The sequence below is a fragment of the Schistocerca gregaria genome, chromosome X (assembly GCF_023897955.1).
Source record: "Schistocerca gregaria isolate iqSchGreg1 chromosome X, iqSchGreg1.2, whole genome shotgun sequence".
NCBI lineage: Eukaryota > Metazoa > Arthropoda > Insecta > Orthoptera > Acrididae > Schistocerca > Schistocerca gregaria.
The window spans coordinates 156,519,821-156,536,504 of record NC_064931.1 but is presented as its reverse complement, the minus strand read 5'-3'; the positions used below and the strand labels follow the sequence as shown (position 1 = coordinate 156,536,504).

Sequence of the window (16,684 nt, the reverse complement as noted above, 5' to 3'; positions counted from 1 at the left end):
TTTAGTTGGGAGTTTTAGGATGTTGCAGACCGACGAAAGACGTTTCGTAGCTGGCTGAAGCACTGAATAGCATGAGTAGAGGGCACAGTGCAGTGTGCTGCAGTGTGACAGTGTGGCTCTGTGTCCAGGTGGGCATGTATGGGCCAGCACATGAGACACATGTGAGCCTGAAACCTGCACAGTGTACAAATCAAATGCACTACCACAGGTTTGGCTAAGAGGCAGATCAGTCACATTTTGGGCTGGGACTGTGTGCATGTGTTACATGCGTCTCATCATTGCTGAGGGTAATGTGAAGGCTGTGCTCTATTGGGCCAGAATCCTCCAAACTATTATCCATCTATGAGATTTTCACTCTGCAGTGGAGTGTGCGCTGATATGAAACTTCTTGGCAGATTAAAACTGTGTGCCCAACCGAGACTCAAACTTGGGACCTTTGCCTTTCGTGGGCAAGTGCTCTACCATCTGAGCTATTGAAGCACGACTCACGCCCAGTCCTCACAGCTTTACTTCTGCCAGTATCTCGTCTCCTACCTTCCAAACTTTACAGAAGCTCTTCTGCGAACCTTGCAGAACTAGGACTTCTGAAAGAAAGGATACTGCAGAGACGTGACTTAGCCACAGCCCGGGGGATGTTTCCAGAATGAGATTTTCACTCTGCAGTGGAGTGTGCACTGATATGAAACTTCCTGGCAGAGTAAAACTGTGTGCCCGACTGAGACTCTAACTCCGGACCTTTGCCTTTTATTATCCATCTCTATAGCCAACATTTCAGCACTAGGTTTGTCTCAGTATATGATGGTCCTTGACCACTCTGCACCCAAGTCATCAGTTCCTTCCTCAGTGAGGTGGAAATCAACCAAATAGAATGAGCTATGGTATCTGCTGACATAAACCCATTTGGGTATCCTTGGGACCATTTGAAACATGGGGTGCATCATCTCAGGGACACTTTTAAAACACAGGATGATCACAGGAGGATCATTGTTGAAAAGTTGGATTGGCTCAACTAGTTACATCTCTAACACATTTTGGACAGCCTGCTGATGAGGATCTGGGCCTGTTTTAATGCTTGGAGTCAAGCAACACATAAATGTGACTCTGGAAATTTGTATTTCAGAGGTTTGAAAAGATAGGCATTTCTGAACAGACTGCCTTTATTTTGGTTATTGTTTCGTTTAATTTCACAGTAAAGCTATTTTTTCATAAGGCTTACTCTTTTATTCCTTTCTCATTGATTTTTGTAAACTAAAGAAAACATAAAAGTATTAACAGAAAGTTTTGTGTGTTACCACAGCAGTACATTCAAGAACACCAATTGCAAATAAGTGCCATTACTATACTCTGTATCGTGTGTGTACACTAAACAACTGTATGTTTGAGAGGTGGACAACAAGAAACGCTATGCAAGTGAGAAAAGAGGGCAGATGTAACATGCTCATTCAGATGGGATTCATTCAGTATTTAATGGCTAGACAAATGGGAAATGTTCAAATAAAGTAAGCAACAAACACAGATGAGTGGAAAAAAGCTTGTGCACTCCAAAATAAAATGTTTATCTGGGTGTTTATTTATATTCTAAAAGGAATATGATAAGCCCCCTATCAGAACACTGTCATAAGATTGGTATCAGTTTGTACCATGCGCAGGAGAGACTACAAAGGTGTGAGGCATATAAGGTAGCAAGCCAGAAGGAAGTGTTAATAGTGTACATGGCTGCCTTTGCAATGAAGTGTAGATTGATGGAGGTCTGTTCCCTTCACTGACAAGTTGTTCTTTAACTAGCAGAGTGATTGCAGACTGATGTGAATTTTGTGAGAAGGCAGAAGTTACTTATCATCTATGAAACATACAAGGAAGAGATGCCTTCGGGTAAAGCAGTGTGTTATGTGAGGTGGCACACCTTTAGACAGATGCGCATTGTGGGGCTGTGATAGTTTGGGTCTGTGTAGGTGACATCCTTGATGCTTACCTGTATCTTTGTGGTGCTGCGGTAAGTAAAGAATTCTTTGTACAAATGATAATTTTGACTGTTCACAATTTGTTTCAGTGGTGAATAAATATAAGAGTAAACAGTTCACTGCGTGAAAAATATAGAGAACCCCTGTGGTAACATAGGGAGGCGGGATGTTGCTCACAGGCTTTTTGTCACATTCAGAGTAGCCTTGCAGGAGGAATGGCAGTCATTTCCTTTGGACCCCCCCCCCCCCCCCCCCCCAGGGGGCTCACAACTCTTTTGTGAGTATGTGCTTGACTACCATGGGGCCATAGCCTTTGCAGCATTACTCCCTTTCAGTGCTGCTTGCTTATACTTCAACTATCCCTTGTTCCTTCTGCCTCTTCATCAGATGGTTTTCTTGGTGGCAACCCTGCTTCGTCCTGGCCTCCACTTCTGGCATATTCCACAACTTTTCATCAAATAATCATATGATTCCCATTGTTGAGTTTGGCCTGCCACCAGTTCTCAAGATTCTCCAGAAGTGCGGATCATCCAGGGAAGATCACCCGATGTGGTGTGTGCTCCCCCCTTTGTAACTTTCCGTGTGTGCACCCTTCCCATAAATATAGTAATACACCCAAAACCCAGCACAGTAACCATCTTGTGGTGGGGCTTCATCAATTACCTGCATTGTGCTAGCCCCCTAACCATGCACGGATCGCACTGTTGGTGCCTGAGCTGAAAACTCCCCATGCTTGCCAAGGAGTATATGCTCATTGTAACTGGGCACAGGGACTCAAAGTGACAGCTTACTGGCCAGGTAGCCATTGCTGAGGATGGGTGGCACCCATGGGGAAAGCCCCCGTTGGCAGTGGATAAAACCTTGATGATTCAACTGCAAATGAAGCGGATGACATTATCTCTTGCTGGTGGCCATATGGCCCCAGCAGTCTCTGTGAAAGGGCAGTCCTCCTTCAGTGCAGAGAGATATGACCCTAACCCTTCCCTGGGTACGTCGTGGGAGGAACATACGGCTAAATGGCAAGCAAAGCAATACTCCCCACAATACTTAGATTGTACTAGGACTGATGATGATTCCTTATGGCCACAAAGCCCTTGTTTTTTGTGGTGAAAATAGGAGACAAGTTTGGGGAAATGGTGGCCATGTCTAAATGAAAAGTGGGCCAATTCTTATCAAAACAGCATCTCCTGCCCCGTCACTGGCACTGCTCGATTGTAACAAGGTGGGTGACACCTTATGACTGTCACTTCACATTACAATCTAAATTTAGTTCAGAGTATCGTTTTCCACAGAGACCTGCTCTTACAATCTGATGATGTGCTACCTGCAAACCTTGTGTGATGGGGTGTACACTTTGTCCATTGTGTACATAGGGGGCCAAATTACAGTAGGGTTGCTACCAGTGCCTTCATTCTGGAATTTGAGAGTGATTCATTACCTGTTGCCTGATAAAGCCAAGGTGATGGTATACCAATGTGATGTCAGACCGTATGACACCCCCCACCGACCCCACCCCCACCCCCACCCCCATCCTCCCATGTCGTGCTTCAAGTGCTTGAAATTTGAGCGCATGTCTGCACATTGTAATTTTTACCCCATATGTAGAGATTGTGGAGTGAGTGTTACGTGTAAATGCTCCCTGTGCACCACACATCTCCCTCCCCCCTCCCTCCCCCCCATCTGTGTTAGGTGTGGAAATCACAATTCTCCCTGCTCACCAGATTGCCCAGTTTTCCAGAGAGAAAAGAAACTACAAGAATACGAAACTCTGGACAAATTCAGTTACCAAGAGGTCAAGAAGAAATACAAGCACTTGCATGCAGCATGTCAAATAATGTCATATGCTACAGCTATGATTTTGCCCCCTTTTGGCAATGGTACTCCCACCTGTTGCACCTTGTACAATGGGCTCTCCAGACTGCTCAACCATGCCTGCTGCCTGCCCTCTTGATGGTTGGGGGCTCCACTCTTGCTGCTTCATGCAGCCTAATTTGGGATTAGTGGCTTCCCACCCACCTGGGCATTGGTCCCCATCTGCCAGCCAGGAATGGGTGTCTCAAGACAATTTCTTTGATGGTTGCTGCTGGTCTACAACTGAGCATCAGCCAGTGGCTGAAGAAGCCACGGGCTACTGGTTGCAGGGCTTCATGATCATCCTCTTTACCTGAAACTGATTCAGAGAAACCTTCACAACCATCGAAACCTCTCTAAGGAGAGGAAAGACAAGAAAAAGTCCTTCAAGAAGAACTACATTCTGGTGCCCCCACACTACCAGATCCTGCTTGTTCCACTCCTGTGGCTCCACTGAGGCCAGTTCACAACAGAACCAGGAACATAGGAATATTGATTCCAGAACAGCTCAACCAGTGGCTGAAGGTGACTCTAAAGCATAACCTGCCCCCCTTGGTCCCTTCATGGCCTCACTGTACATCGCCAACATTATTCTCCAGTGGAAATGTAGTGAATTTTTACACCACCTCGCTGAACTACGACATCTTTTAAGCACATCACCTTTATTCTGCATTGCCCTTCAGGAGACTTGCTTTCCAGCAATGCAGACCTCCAACCCTTCGTGGATATCAGGGGTACTATAAGAAATGTGCTGTCTGTGACAGGGTATCAGGTGATGCTTGCACATGTGTTGTAGACACTGTATATTGCAAACTTGTGACTCTTAATACCCCTTTGGGGGCTGTGGCTATTCAGGTAAGGGAATTTTGGGATATTACCATCTGCAATGTTTACCCCTCTCTCAATGGAGGAGTGTCTCAGAACATACTGTTTGCACTAGTTTCTCAGCTCCCCATATCTTTCCTAATCTTGGGTGATTTCAATGCCCAGAACTCTTTGTGGAGTGGAACCATGGTTACTGGCCATGGTAAAGACCTCAGAAATTTACTGGCACAACTTGACCTTCACCTCTTGAATACTGGTACGATCACACACTTCATTGTAGTGCACAGAACCTTCTTGGCCATTGACCTTTCCATCTGCAGCCCTTCTCTTTTCCCTTCCACCCTCTGGAGAGTCCACATTGACCTGTGTGGTAGTGACTACTTCATGATCTTCCTGTTTCTCCCTCAGCGACATTCCCTTCGATGCCTCCCCAGATGGGCTCTCAACATCTTTTACCTCTGCTGTCGACCTTGGCTCACTACCGCATGGACATATCGATGACACATTCCAGCATTCAGCTATAGCCATTTTTTTGGTAGCTGATTTAGTGATCCCGTTTTCCTCAAGCCTGCCCCCTTTTAAAACAGTACCTCGGTGGTCTTCAGAAATTGCAGAGGCCATTCAAGCTCATAGGCGGGCACTCCAACTCTATAAGTGGTACTCATAAGTGGAGCACCTCATTGACTTTTAAGTGGAACTGTGACCAGGTTCGCCACCTAATAAAAAGATGGAAGTAAGAATGCTGCAAACAGTACATTTCAACCATCAGACCATGTACCTCTCCTTCACATGTTTGGACTAAGATCAGATGTCTGTGTGGCTACCAGGCACCTGCAGGTGTACATGGTATTACCTTGAATGGCGTTGTCTACACTGACCCAGATGCCGCCGTCAAACATTTTGCTTTGCACTATTCTCAAATGTCAGCATCCGAGAATTATCAACCAGCCTTTAACGTCCTAAAACAGTGATTGGAGCGAAAGCTATTAACTTTCTCTACACACCACCTGGAACCATATAATGCTACATTCAATAAGTGGGAATTCGTCAGTGTCTGAGCCTATTTCCCTGACTGTGCCCCAGGGCTGGACCATGTCCAAAACCAAATGATCAAACACCTGCCGTGGATTGTCAGTGTCATACCTTTGCCATCTTTAGTCGCCTCTAGAGCAAGAGTGAGTTCCCATTGCCATGGCGAGAAAGCATCATTGTAACAATACTAAAACTGGGTAAGACTCCTCTAAAGATGGACAGTTACCGACCAATAAGTCTCACCAAAATTCTCTGTAAATTACTTGAACACACCATAAGCGTGCAGGTGTATTGGTTCCTTGAGTCTCAGGGCCCTCTGGCTCCATCCCAGGGTGACTTTCGCCAAGGCTGTTCCCTTACTGATGATCTGCAGTGCGAACAACTTTTGCTTCAGGTCAACACCTTACAGCCGCCTTCTTTGACCTTGAAAAGGCTTATGACACTACATGGTGACACCACATCATTGCTACCTTACACAAGTGGGGGTCTCTGGGGTGTGCTTTCTATTTTCATGCAGAACTTCCTGTTACACCCTACATTCCGGGTTTGAGTTGGTGCTGACCAGAGTTCCTCCCTCCATATCCAAGACAATGGGGTCCCTCAGGACTCTGTACTGAGTGTCCCACTCTTTCAAGTAGCCATCAATGGTCTAGCAGCCGCTGTGGGGTCCTCAGTATCACCTCCCTTGTATGCTGGCAACTTTTGCTTCTGCTATTCCTCCTCAAGTGTGGGTTCCACTGGACATAGAGTGCAAGGTGCCATACCAAAGGCACAGGCATGGGCCCTCACAAAAGGCTTTTGATATTCCACAACCAAGACTCATGTCATACACTTGTGTCAATGTTGTATCACTCGCCCACAACCACAACCTTACATCAATGACCAGCTACTCAGTGTGATGGACACTTATTGCGTTTTAGTATTGGTTTTAAATTTTTAGTAGATGTGGATTTCCAATCCTTGCCAGCTTAAGCAAAAGTGTTGGCTGCATCTTAATATAAATCTCTGCCTGAACAAAACTAGCTGGGGTGGAGATTGCTCTACCCTTCTGCACCTTTATAAAGCCCTGATATAATCTCACCTCGATTATAGGAGTCTGGCTTATGATTCGGCATTGCCCTCAGCATTGTGGATGTTTGATCGAATACACCACTGCTGGTTTTGACTTGCAGCAGGAGCCTTTCGAACTAGCCCTGTGGACAGCTTACTCATGGAGTCTGGGGTCCCTCCATTGTGGATCAGGTGCCAGTAACAGCTTGTCAATTTTGTTACCCATTTTCGCAGCTCCCGTAAGCATCCAAACTGATGTCTCCTCTTTCCAAATGTGGTAATCCATCTCCTTCAATTGTGGCCCTCATCAGGGATAACAATTGCAATCCACATCCAGTCTATCCCCTCTGAACTTCTGTTGTTTCCTCTTCCACCTTTCTGGTGGGTCCACTCCTGTACATCTCTATGGTGCATCCCTTGGACACAGCTTCATCTGTCATATCACAAGATCTGAAAGATTCTGTTCATGCCAAGGCCCAGCGCCACCAGTTTTTTTTCCCATGCGGGATCCTAGGGTTCAGAAATAGTGTACACTAATGGCTTGATGGTTGCTGCTCATTTCTTACACTCATGGAAGGCATACTGAACTGCTCTCCTTGACAGATGGCTTTAGTTTTTCCACTGCAGAGTTGGTAGCTTTCTCTCTTGTGCTCTTGAGGATGTCTGTCCCTGAACTGGTGCCTAATTTCTCTTATGCAGTGGCACCTTGAGCAGTTTGCAAGCTCTCAACCAGTGCTACCATCACCATCCCATGGTCATTGCTATCCAGGATTCCCTGTATGCTCTTGAACAGTGTGGACAATCAGTGACATTCGTCTCGGCCCCAGACCATGTTGAGATCTTGGGCAATGAACTTGCTGATAGCCTGGTCAAACTGCCAACCAGTAAACCAAGTCTTCAGATCGGTAATCCAGAAACAAACCTCTGATCAGTATTATGCCATCAAGTTTTAGGTACCTGGAATACGGAATGGCTCACTCAGATGTCACCAAACTAACCATGGGTGATAAAGGAAACTACGAGCCTATGGAGGTCCTCCATGCAGGTCTCTTCCAAGGACTCTACCATCCTTTGCTGGCTCCACATTGGCCATACATGGGTGACTCATGGTCATCTCCTCCATAGCGAGGACCCACCTCACTGTTGTTCTGGCTCCCATTTGATGGTGGTCCACATTTTACTGAAGTGTCCCAACCTAGCAACCCTGCGGCAGACTCTTAGTCTCTCTACTCACTGCACCTGCTGTTGATGATGCCCCCAGGGCTGGCTGACTTTTACATTTTATTCGTAAAGCTGGCCTTTAGCACTCTCTTTAAGGTAGGACCCCTTAGATTATCAGCGCATTGAGGGTTTGGCAGAATACTCTGTTGCCTCCTCTGTCCTGACCTGGCTGGAGTTTGTGGTCCAGTCCTGTCCTCACCATATCTGGTCTTTTACTCTTCTCCCCCCTTCCCCCATGTGATCTGTTCAATCTGTTCAACTTGTTCATCTTTTGTCTCTCTGTGCTTCTTTAGCCCTCTCCATGTTGCTAGTCTTTGCAGGGCAGTCTCGGAGTAAAGTACCTCTGGTAAGTGTTGGGGACTGGGGGTTGTATGTCCCCTCATTGCACTCTGCTTTCACGGGCTTCCAGCTGCTCCCTAGATGGGTCACCTTGCTTGCCTTTCTTCCTCTTTCTTCTTTTTGTCCCTTACCTCAGCTTCACTGACATTTGTAGACCTAGGGGATTCTTCCCATGGGTTTTGCATGGAAGCTATCTCCAATGTACAGTCGTATAGACCTGTCTGTCTGAGGACAAAGGGACTGATGACCTAGTAGTTTGTCAAGTTTTTGCTAGGTCTGTGATATATCTCAATTTATGTAAACCAATCTGTGTCGTGCACATTGTTCATTTTGCTGTAAGGCAGTGTGTCAGAAATGAAATTAAAAAAAAATGACCACTAAATTTTTTAACAAAAAATATATCTGCCTAATCTGATGTTTGCTGGTGTGGATGACCAAATACTGCATTGGAGTGTGCTACTATGTTATTTCATGTCTGCCATATTATTCTAGTTTCTGAAAATCAATGAATTGGTTCTGCAAAGTAATGGAATAGATAAAAAATGTTCTCACCAAGTGGCAGCAGGAGAACACACATACAAGAAAAAGTCTTAGGTATGCAAGCATTCAGAGCCAGTGACTCCTTCTCCTGGCAGAAGGGTTGAAGGATAAGAAAGAGGGGTGAGGGAAACGGAGTGGGGAGCTTTGAGAAAAGGGCAGTGTTCGAAGAAGTCACCTGAAAGCCATGGTCAGGGGAGACTTACCAGACAGAATGAGGGGGAAATTGCTTGTGTTAATGGGGACACTATAAAATTCAGAACAGAAATTTATATTTTCATGAAACATTAGAATTCACTATGTGAAGTTACTCCTGTATCTAATACTGCCATTGCAGAGGCATTGTTTGAAGTAAGGGCTGGCACTGATATTCTGAACCAGTATTGGTACTGCTGAGTATGTTTCAGAATTAAGCAGAAAATCATTGATAGCTCGCTGAAAAGATCTAAGAACTATGGGGTATAAAATAATTGTTCTACTACCGTGTAACTGATTCAAGATTTTAAAAACAAAGACAGTATAATACAGATCTATGAATGTGTTTATCACAGAGTAGTGTTGGTGTTTGAAATGAGACCATATTGTCGAGCTATCAGTCTTTACTGCAAATTCAAGTGATGCACAGCACCAGTGTGTGTGTGTGTGTGTGTGTGTGTGTGTGTGTGTGTGTGTGTGTGTGTGTGTGTGTGAGAGAGAGAGAGAGAGAGAGAGAGAGAGAGAGAGAGAGAGAGAGAGAGAGAGAGAGAGACTATGTTCTAGCTGTAAGCGTTGTTCATTTTTCAGTGCAGTTTCTCCTGCAGAGATACGTTTGTGCTTCATTTACTTTTAGTGAAACTAATTTCATAATTATATTATGAAAAGGATAGTTGCTGCTCACTATTTAGGGGAGATGCTGAGTCACAGATAGGCACAACAAGAAAAATGTCACATAATGAGCTTTCGGCCAACAAGGCCTTTACACACACACACACACACACACACACACACACACACACAGATGCTACTTGCACACACAGGACCACATTCTCTGGCAGCTGAAGCCAGACTATGAGCAGCAGAGTGTGATTGGAGAGGCAACTGGGTTGGGGTGGGGGAGGGGCTAAAGACAAGTTTGGGATGGGGAGGAGGGGGGATAGCAGGGTATGTGTGAGGCATGGTAAAGTGCTGCTAGTGGAAGTGTGCAAGAAAGAGGTGGAGAGAGGGTAGGGCAGCTAGGGTGCAGTTGGGTGGTTAGAGTGGGGGTGGTGAGGGATTGGGGGGGGGGGGGGGGGTAAAAGAGAGAAGTAAAAAAGACTGGGTGTGTTGGTGGAATAAAAGGCTGTGTAGTGCTGGAATGGGAACAGGGAAGGGGCTAGGTGGGTAAGGACAATGACTGACGAAGTTTGAGTCCAGGAGGGTTACAGGAATATATTGAAGGGAGAGTTCCCACCTGCTCATTTCAGAAAAGCTGGTGTTGGTGGGAAGGACACAGGCTGTGAAGCAGTCATTGAAATGAAGAACAACATGTTGGGCAGTGTGATCAGCAACAGGGTGGCCCAGTTGTTTCTTGTGCTCAGTTTTTCAGTGGCCATTACAGCAAACAGGCAGCTTGTTGGTTGTCATTCCCATATAGAATGCGGCACAATGGTTGCAGCTTATCTTGTAGACACATGACTGGTTTCACAGGTAACCCTGACTTAATGGAATAAGTGATCTTTGTGAGTGGTCTGGAGTAGGTGGTGGTGGTAGGATGTATGGGACAGGTCTTCCATCTAGGTTGATTACAGAAATATGAATCATGAGGCGAGGGGTTGGTAGCAGAGATTATATAGGTGTAGACGAGGATATTATGTAAGTTCAGTGGGTGGCAGAATACCACTGTTGGAGGGATGGGAAGGATAATGATTAGGACAATTCTCATTTTGAGGCATGACAAAAGGTAGTTTAAACCCTGGCGTAGAATGTAATTCAGTTGCTCCAGTCCTGGGTGGTACTGAGTCACATGGGGAACACCCTCTCCAACCACCCTCCGTCTAATCTCCCAACTGCATGTAACTTCCCTACCCTCTTTGCACCTATCCCCTACATGCTCCTCCTAGCACCACTTTACTGTCCCCCTACTCTGCCATTCCTCCCCCTCCCTGTCCCAGCCTCCTCCTTATCCTCCTCCCAGTTGCCTCTCACACCATGCACTGCTGTTCATAGTCTTGCTTCAGCAGCCAGAGACTGTGTTCATGTGTGTGTGTGTGTGTGTGTGTGTGTGCGTGTGTGTGTGTATTCTGTTGTCAATTTTTAACAAAGGCTTTATTGACCGAAAACTCATTTTGTAACAGTCTTTTTGCTGCGATTATATGTGACTCAGTGTCTCTGCTATATGGTGAGTAGCAACTGTCTTTTCCATAATATTTTTACAATTCATCATGGATTTTCCCTTGACTGAGTTTGCCTAATGGCTTTTCTTCCATCCTTCACTCAGAACAGTTTCTTTTGTTACTATTTTCTAATGCATTACTATACTCACTGTCCGTCCATCTTCAATCCCAAATCCCTGGATCCTATAACACACACTTAAACTCTAGCCCTCCAGAAACTACAACAACATGCACAACGTCACCTTAAAAAACTCTCCACCCTGTTCAGTTACTAATTCCACCTTGGAATACCACTGTCCACCACCTCTACAACAACTTACATACCTCCCTCACATCCCCTTATAGCTGAAAAACCCTGTCTCGCAGACCTACTATAGTCACCTCACCCTCCAAAACTCCCCTCACCACCACAGAGATACATACCTAAACAGACCTGAAACAGAGCCATGGACCTTTCCTCCAAAAGGCTTAGGCCTACAGATGTATCAGTCCTTTCCAAAGGCCTCACCTTTTGCCCCATTTCCAAATTCAATCGTGCAAGAATTGTTAAAGACATTCTCTCCTTCTCCCGGCCCCTGCAGTGGGAAAACTTTTTGCCACCAACAACCCTACCAATCAGACTTAACCAAAGACTAATGTTGAAACCTGCGTGACTCAGTTCACTCCTCCATCCAACCGTCCCCCCTCCCCCCCCCCCCCTCCCACTGCCCTCAAATTACCCCATGTTAATCTTCAACCTTGCCTTACCTTTATTTCCCAGATCCCTGAAAGTGCAAACTAAACTTACACCCTCCGCCACACACCGTAAGGTGGCTTGCGGAGTATGGATGTAGATGTAGATGTAGAAAGAACCATACTCCACCACCTCAAAACTGGTCCCGGGCTTATAATCCTACCTGCTGACAAAGGATCCACCACTGTTGTTTTGAACTGCAAGAGTAACCTGGCAGAAAGACTCCACCAGCTGCCGGATACATCCACCTACGAACCTTGCCACACTGACCCTATTCCAGAAATCCAGCTGGATCTCCAGTCTCTCCTCAAATCCTTAGGCCCATCCCAGAACCTCTCTACAGAATCCATCTCTCTCCTCACCCCTACCACTCTCCCCACTCCCACATTTTATATGGTTTCTAAACTCCATAAAGCCAATCCCTCAGGTCACCCCATTCTGGCCAGTTAATGTGCCCCCACTGAGAGAATCTCTGCTCTCATAGACCAACACCTTCAGCCTGTTACCCGCAACCAACTGTCCTATATAAAAGTTATTAACCATTGCCTCCACCAACTCTCCACAGTTGCTGTTCCTTCACCACACAGTGCCCTGCTCATCACTATTGATGCCACCTCCGTTTACATTAACATCCCTAATGCACATGGCCTTACCACTATTGAATACTACCTTTCCCAACACTCAGTGGATTCCAAACAGCAACCTCCTTCCTAGTCGCCATGACCAACTATATCCTCACCCACAACTACTTCTTCTTTGATGGTGTCACCAACAAACAAATCTGGAGTATGGCTATAGGGACCCACATGGCATCATCCTGTGTCAATGTATTCATGGGTCTTTTAGAGGAATCTTGTGTAAACACCAAGAATTCAAACCCCTCACCTGGTTCAGACTCATTCATGGCACCTTTGCGATCTGGATCGAGGGTGAGGACACCCTATCCACATTCCTCCAGAGCCTCAAGACCTTCTCCCCCATTCATTTCACTTGGTCTTACTTAACCCAACAAGTCAACTTCCTCGATGTGACCTCTACATCAAAGATGGCTACATCAGTCCCTCTGTTCATATCAAACCTACCAACCACCAACAATACCTCCACTGCGACAGCTGCCATCCATTGCATTTCAAGAAGTCCCTTCTATATAACCAAGCCACTCATGGTCGTCGCATCTGCAGTGATGAGCCTGGCTTCTCACTGAGGCATTTGCAGACCATAATTACCCTCCAAACCCTGTACAAAAACAAATCTCCTGTGCCTTATCTTTGCAGTCATCCACCATGTCTCAAAGTCGCACCGTCCGGTCACAGAGGAGCATTCCCCTCCTGTATCAGTACCACCCAGGACTAGAGCAATTGAATTACATTCTCTGCCAGGGTTTTGTCTACCTCTCATCATGCCCTGAAATGAGAAATGTCCTACCCGCTACCCTTCCCACTGCTCCCACAATGGTATTCCAATGTCCACCAACCTGACACAATATCCTCATCCATCCCGACACAACCCGTGCTCCCAACCCCAGGCTTCATAGCTCGTATTCCTGAAACAGACTTAGATGCAAGACCTGTCCCGTACATCCTCCCACCACCACCTACTCCAGTCCACTCACAAACACCACCTATCCCTTCAAAGGCAGGGTGACCTGTGAAACCAGTCATATGACCTACAACCTAAGCTGCAATCACTGTGCTGCATTCTATGTGGGTATCGCAACCAACAAGCTGTCTGTCTGCATGAATGGCCACTGACAAACTGTGACCGAGGAGGAGTGGACAACCCATTGCTGAGCACGCTGCCCAACATGATTTTCTTGGTTCCAGTGACTGCTTCACAACCTGTGCCATCTCCATCCTTCCCACCAACACCAGCTTTTCTGAACTGAGCTGGTGGGAACTCTCCCTGCAATATATCCTTCATTCCCATAACCCTCCTGGCTCAACCTTCACTAGTCATTGTCGTTATCCATCTAACACCTCCCCTGTTACCATTCCAGCACTACACAGCTACACAATCCTCTGTTCCACCAACACACCCAGTCTTTGTATTTCTCTCTTTTCCTGCTCCCCCCCCCCCCCCCCCCTTCCTCCGTCTAACCTGCTGACTGGACCTAGCTGACCTACCCTCACTCCACTTTGTCCCTGCTTGCTCCCAGTAGCAGATTTTACCATCCCCCACCCTTGCCCTGCTATTGCTCCCCCTCTCCACCCCAGCCTCCTCCTTAACCTGACCCAATTGGCCTTTCCCATCATGTGCTGCTCCTCTTAGTCTGGCTTTAGTTGCCAGAGACTGTGATCATGTGTGTGGAAGTAGCGTTTGTGTGTGGAGTGCTAGTTTTGCTTTGGGTTTTTCTGTATGAAACCTCTAATGGATGAGTATTATTGTTTATTTGGCATAAAACTGTAATTATTTTTTCTTTTTCTTTTAAGGGCAATTTGACAGAATACAGAGAAGATGGTGGTGGAGACACTAAACAAGTTGTTGTTGGTGTATGTGCCATGGCAAAGAAATCACAGTCAAAACCGATGAAAGAAATCCTGACAAGACTTGAAGAATTTGAATTTATTAAAATTGTGATAATACCTGAAGAAATTATTCTAAAAGTAAGTGTTAATAGTATATCACTTGTAGTTAACAAGCAGTCAGCGCTTCACATCTCAACATTAAATTAATATTAATGACAGTATAATGAAAAGGATGGACTGAACTCAACATCTCCACTGTATGGTGAGTAGCAATCCATCCTTTTCATAATTCTGTCTTGACTTCATCCTGCGTTTTCTGTTGTGTAAAATTATTATTGTTTTTATGCTGCTAGTGTGCTTTGTGCTGACGAGGTTGCAATTGAGAGTGCTAAGTCATTAATTTTTCTGAAACAGTAAATATATTTAGTACATTTTAGCTGGCTTGTATTGCAGTACTCACAACAATTTCTGATACAGTTAGTCTATTTATATTGTTAATGTTTTCAAGGAGATAAACTATTATGGTTTGTTGGGAACAATGAGTAGCTTTTGCGTGCACACACACACACACACACACACACACACACACACACACACACACACACACACACACACACGCTTGCATGGCTACGTTGTTATGACAGACGACATTGTGCCAGCATCGCTGCTTGATGATGAGGGTTTGTGTTGGGTGGAGCAGGCAAGGGGAGAGATGGGTTGTGGAATGGGAGAGTGGCTTATGATGGGGAAGGGAGGCAGAAGGTGCACAAGATAACAATGTGCCACCAGTGAGCTTGTTTTTGCCTCTAATGGGGGAGAGTTTTGTACAGCTGAAGAAGGTGAGACAGAACAGAGGGAGGGAGACTCAATGGAAGAGGGTGTGGTACTGAATGAGTGAAGTTATAGTAGTGGGGCAAGAGTAGATGTGGGTGTAGGTTATGGGCAAGGTTGAAGTTGTGTTGCAAGGGCAACTCCCTTCTGTGTAATTCAGAGGAACTATTGTTGGGAATCCAAATAACACAGGTTGTGTAGCAGCAGTTGAAATTGAGAACTTTATACTCAGCAGCATGTTTTTCTGTTGGGTGGTCATCACTGCTCTTGGACGCAAATTGACAGTGGCAATTCATTTGGATGTAAAGATGACTGGTGGTCATGCCCACAAAATGCTTCTAGTGGTAGTCATCTCTCTGATGGGATAGGATAAGCCTGTGACACAGTGAGTGTACTAGTGTGCTGGGTGAGTGTATTAAATGGGTCTGACATGGGCCTCTTAACAGATGTAAGACTCATGTGGCAGTGGTTTGGGAGCAAGTGTGGCAAAAGCCGGACCAGGTTATTGTATAGATCAAATGGTGTTCTGCCACCCAGCTAGTTTATACGATGTCATTTTCTGTCGTTAGGCCCCTCCTATACCCTGGGTTACATTATTGGTATGGTAATGGATACTTCCATATGCAAACTGTGACTGAGATGTGGATGTGTTACTATTAAAAATTTATATTATTCAGTTCAAATGGAGTTCAGTCTGAGTGATATGCAAAGGGCTTCATACTATTTGTAGAGTGGCAAGTTTTGTGCACAAATGAAAAAGGCGGCGTAATTAAGGTGAGATCAGACTCCCTATACTAAGTGTGGGCAATCTTTGGTGATGTGTGGGTCCAATTCACATACTTACTTAAGCTCGTGGGACAGCTTGCCATGTGATGCAACAGCAGCACTCCTAGTGCAGGAGGTCAAAACTGTAGTAATAGTGATAGTAATGTTTATGGAGTAACACACTGATATGACTTGTACTCTGTTCCCAAATGACATGCCAACAAATTGCACACCAAAACTTGCATTTTTTTACATTCACCACTTCTTCATATATTTCTTCACTTACAATGTTTTAGAATAGCTGTCTTATACACTTTCATTGTAAAATTCTGCAACACCGTTAGTAAAGAAAACAATGTTCACGCCACATACATAAATGTAAACATCTAAAGGTGGGATGTCAGGGAAATTGAAACATCATCATGGAAAAATAAATGTCTGCAAAAGAACTGCAGTTAATTCATTGTAAATTGCCTTCAGTTTCAACAGTTTACAGTGTCCTAATATACCCACAGTGGACAGAAATTGTTTACTCATGTAAATACAAGAAAAAAATAGGAAAGCAAAATACAGCAATGAGACAGTCAGCCTCAGTCAGCAAACAATCAGGATTAACTTGATGATTTTTGGCCAAGGGCAGATGTGTTTGAGATTTAATACATTGATATCCACAAATGCTGTTCTCAAGCATTTTTTAAAAATATTTGTCCAAAAATACTTTTT

General features: G+C 45.2%; 1 protein-coding gene across 19 annotated transcripts in view; it reads left to right on the top strand.

Moving 5' to 3' along the window:
* LOC126297424 (inositol hexakisphosphate and diphosphoinositol-pentakisphosphate kinase) overlaps positions 1–16,684 on the top strand; it is a 507,792-nt gene that overhangs the window by 188,210 nt on the left and 302,898 nt on the right. For all 19 annotated transcript variants that reach the window (XM_049988233.1, XM_049988228.1, XM_049988227.1 and 16 more), the window contains exon 3: positions 14,330–14,503. In XM_049988233.1, the coding sequence (XP_049844190.1) occupies positions 14,330–14,503 (174 nt within the window). The remainder of the gene's footprint in view (positions 1–14,329; positions 14,504–16,684) is intronic.